Below are 3,201 nucleotides of genomic sequence, written 5' to 3' on the forward strand. Positions count from 1 at the left end.
GGTACTTTAGATATCAATACGTGTACTTGTTCATGTCCAAGTCTTTACTCTGGTGACCAATGTCAAACTCGTAAGTGATATTTTTATCTGAAATAATGACTTTAATCAGCCTAGGAAAGATCTTATTATAGTTAAATGAATTATTATAAAGTTAAATATTATAAGTATTTATAAATATTAAATCATTTCAGCAGAGGTCAAATCAAATTTTTTCCTAAAGTATAAAATGATGTTATTTACACCCCTACTCTACGTATATATATACGTATATAAAAATCCATTCGGTAAGACAATGCTGTGAATCAAAAATCTCGTCCGAAGAATGGAAAAATCGGGAGTAAAGGTAATATAGTAGTGGAGACCTGCAAAGATCAATTCATTTTGTATTTATCAAGGAGTTTTCCATCACGACCTTAAAATTTCCTACATATTTTTATAATCGAAAATATATTATGTTATATTTTTTTATTTTCTAGATCTATGTGAATTATATTTTCCATATTTTAGATTTTATTTTTCTGTTGTTATTTCATATTTATATGCGTGTTAATTGTTCCATTGCCTCGAAACAAATATATTTATTATTCCTATGAAACAGATAGGATCGATTTGTTTGAGATATTCTGCTTCCTCTAAGGTAAAGGTAGTCATTGGGTCTATTATCAATACCAGATGCTTTATAATATTTTTTTACTGGGTGATATTATTCTTTAAAGATCATAATTATATGCCGCTGGACAATTACACTTGGTCATTGTTCCCCCCTTGTTACCCACTATGAACTGCAACGTAAGGTGTAAGCCCTTTCAAGTTTCACTGCATTTTATTTTTATATGTATTTCAGTACAATGTACAAACTCAGAAAAGTCTTGGTGTAGAACCCAGTTATACTAAAGCTAACTGTACCACATACAGTAACTTTCCCATTGACTGTAATATGATGTGTGGTGTTTGCCCCTATCGTAAGTATTTATTATTTAAGGCACTTAATGCCAATAGTTTCTAAATGTTAATCAATGTTTATTTGAGAGAAATCGGAATTACGCATATTATAAGCTACATTATCGTATCTTTAGTCGTTGTATATCTTATATACTGTATAGTTGTTTTCTTTTACAGCATGTGATGGAAAACAATGTGAAAATGGTGGAACTTGGATCAAAACACATGTCAATGTTCTTGTAACAAACCTTACACTGGTTCAACCTGTACCGACAGTAAGTCTATTTGTGTTTTTTTTCTGATACAAAATCGGAATAGCCGTGATCACCTCGACAAAATAGTGGCATTTTGTTGTATGATCATCATTGATATTGCTATGCTATGGGGATGTTTTAATGTTGTGACAATATGACAGACTCTTTAAATTTCGCTATCCTACAATTTCTTATGTTATCAAGAAACGGGTTTTACATTACATTATTGGGACGGAATTTTAATACAATACTATTGAGATTACATTCGGCAATTCTCGGCAGTTCCGGAAGCTGAATCTGACTCGGCAATGAATGGTGAATTCCGTTGTGTTTTCTTGGGCGAAACTCTTTACTTGCAATTTGTAACACACGGGCGAAATGTTCAGATCTAAAAAATTATCGACTAATAGCAACTGCGATAAACTGAACTGTTCAAGATTCTGAACTCTCAGATGGACACAATTAAAAATATGTTAGTAGAGAAAGTAGAATGCATCAGACGGCAGTTGAGAATTTTAAGCTATCCGTTTTTACACAGGTCACTGGTCGACTAATCAGATTCCACATAGTGCAAACTGAAAATGCAGTTGTTATAAGAGTCTATGTGGTAAGGTCGACCTGAGCCTCATCTTCACAATGTCAATCTTTATCGAACTTCTTACTTCTACAACACTACAATAAAATGCTTATAAATACGAAAGGTGTCCCAGAAGATTCCGATCTCCATAAGTATTGTCTTATTTTCAGAGGACTGTAGTGGAGGTCAAAAATCGTGGTGTACTAGTTTTACTGCGGCAGATTGTAAAAAATACGGTAACTTCCCAACTGATTGTAATATCCTGTGTGGTGTATGTCCTTAAGGTATTTATTTATCTATTTATAAAAATTGTATTTATTTATTTATTTATTTATTTATTTATTATTTTATTTTATTTTATTATTATTTTTTTTTTTTTTTATTTATTTATTTATTTTTATTTTTTTTTTTTATTTATTTATTTTGGGACTACATAATAAGTAGGACGTAGACTGTATTTCTTTTATCTCTGATTTGAATGATTCGTTTATATATTTTCAGATGCTGATATCTCGAAGGGAATTGAAATAAAATGTTGGTGAACGTTCTATTGGAAAAATATGAATAAACTTATCAAAAAAAACATTTCCTTGTTTTATACTCGTGAAAAGGTGTTATGAACCAGCTTAACGTTAAAAGAATTATTTACAAATTATATCTCCATTCGATTTACATATATATCAATTTCGTTGTCAATGTAAGATCATTTACCTTTTATAGAGAGGTGTAGAGAAGAAACTCGGCGAATAATCCCTCTTTAATCTTTTACACAAGTTAAATAGGGATATGATAAACTTTCGTTAGAAACAAAAGTTGTACTTTGCGTGCAAATTGGCAAAGTTATGACCATTTTAGTTCAGGTCTAAATTTGCAATGAAGGTACACATCCAACGGAAGTTGCTACGTTCCAAATTTAATGTTCTTATTTTAAAAACCTGCCTGTTGCAGCATTTTTGGTTTCAGATTTTTCCCCAAACCAAAATATATGCGATGTTCCACTTGAAAATTCGGGTGGAACATGAATGTCGATTTTCTCGAAAGTTTGAAAAATTTCGATTTTATGTTTTTGGCTGAAAAAGATAGGGGACATGATAATCTTTCGCCAGAAAGAAAGATTATACCTCTAGCGTCGAAATTGGTGAAGTTATGGCAATTTTTTAGTTCAGTGGTGGGGTCGGCAATCTCCCTATACCTTCTAGTTGCACTGTTTGGGGAGAAGACCAAAACTTTGACATGCTGCCATTCGAAGGCTATATGGGATAGAAAGTTGAAACTTGCACTGAAGGTACACATCCATCGAAAGGTGCTTTGTTCCAAATTTCATGTTCTCACCCATGAAAACACTGCCTGTTACAGCACTTTTGGTTTTCGATATTTTTCCCAAACCAAAATATATGCGATTTTCGACTTGAAAATTCGGGTGGAACT

General features: G+C 32.0%; 1 protein-coding gene across 1 annotated transcript; it reads left to right on the forward strand.

Annotated features, from left to right (window-relative positions):
* Positions 1–322: 322 nt before the first annotated feature.
* On the forward strand, positions 323–2,348 carry LOTGIDRAFT_239623 (hypothetical protein; the record flags this gene model as incomplete). Its single annotated transcript, XM_009062844.1, has 5 exons — positions 323–343; positions 845–962; positions 1,120–1,217; positions 1,944–2,057; positions 2,275–2,348. 5 exons carry the CDS (start codon positions 323–325, stop codon positions 2,302–2,304), a joined length of 381 nt encoding a protein of 126 aa, XP_009061092.1. The 3' UTR covers positions 2,305–2,348.
* Positions 2,349–3,201: the final 853 nt, after the last annotated feature.

This window comes from Lottia gigantea, assembly GCF_000327385.1.
Source record: "Lottia gigantea unplaced genomic scaffold LOTGIsca_533, whole genome shotgun sequence".
In the NCBI taxonomy this organism is placed as follows: Eukaryota; Metazoa; Mollusca; class Gastropoda; family Lottiidae; genus Lottia; species Lottia gigantea.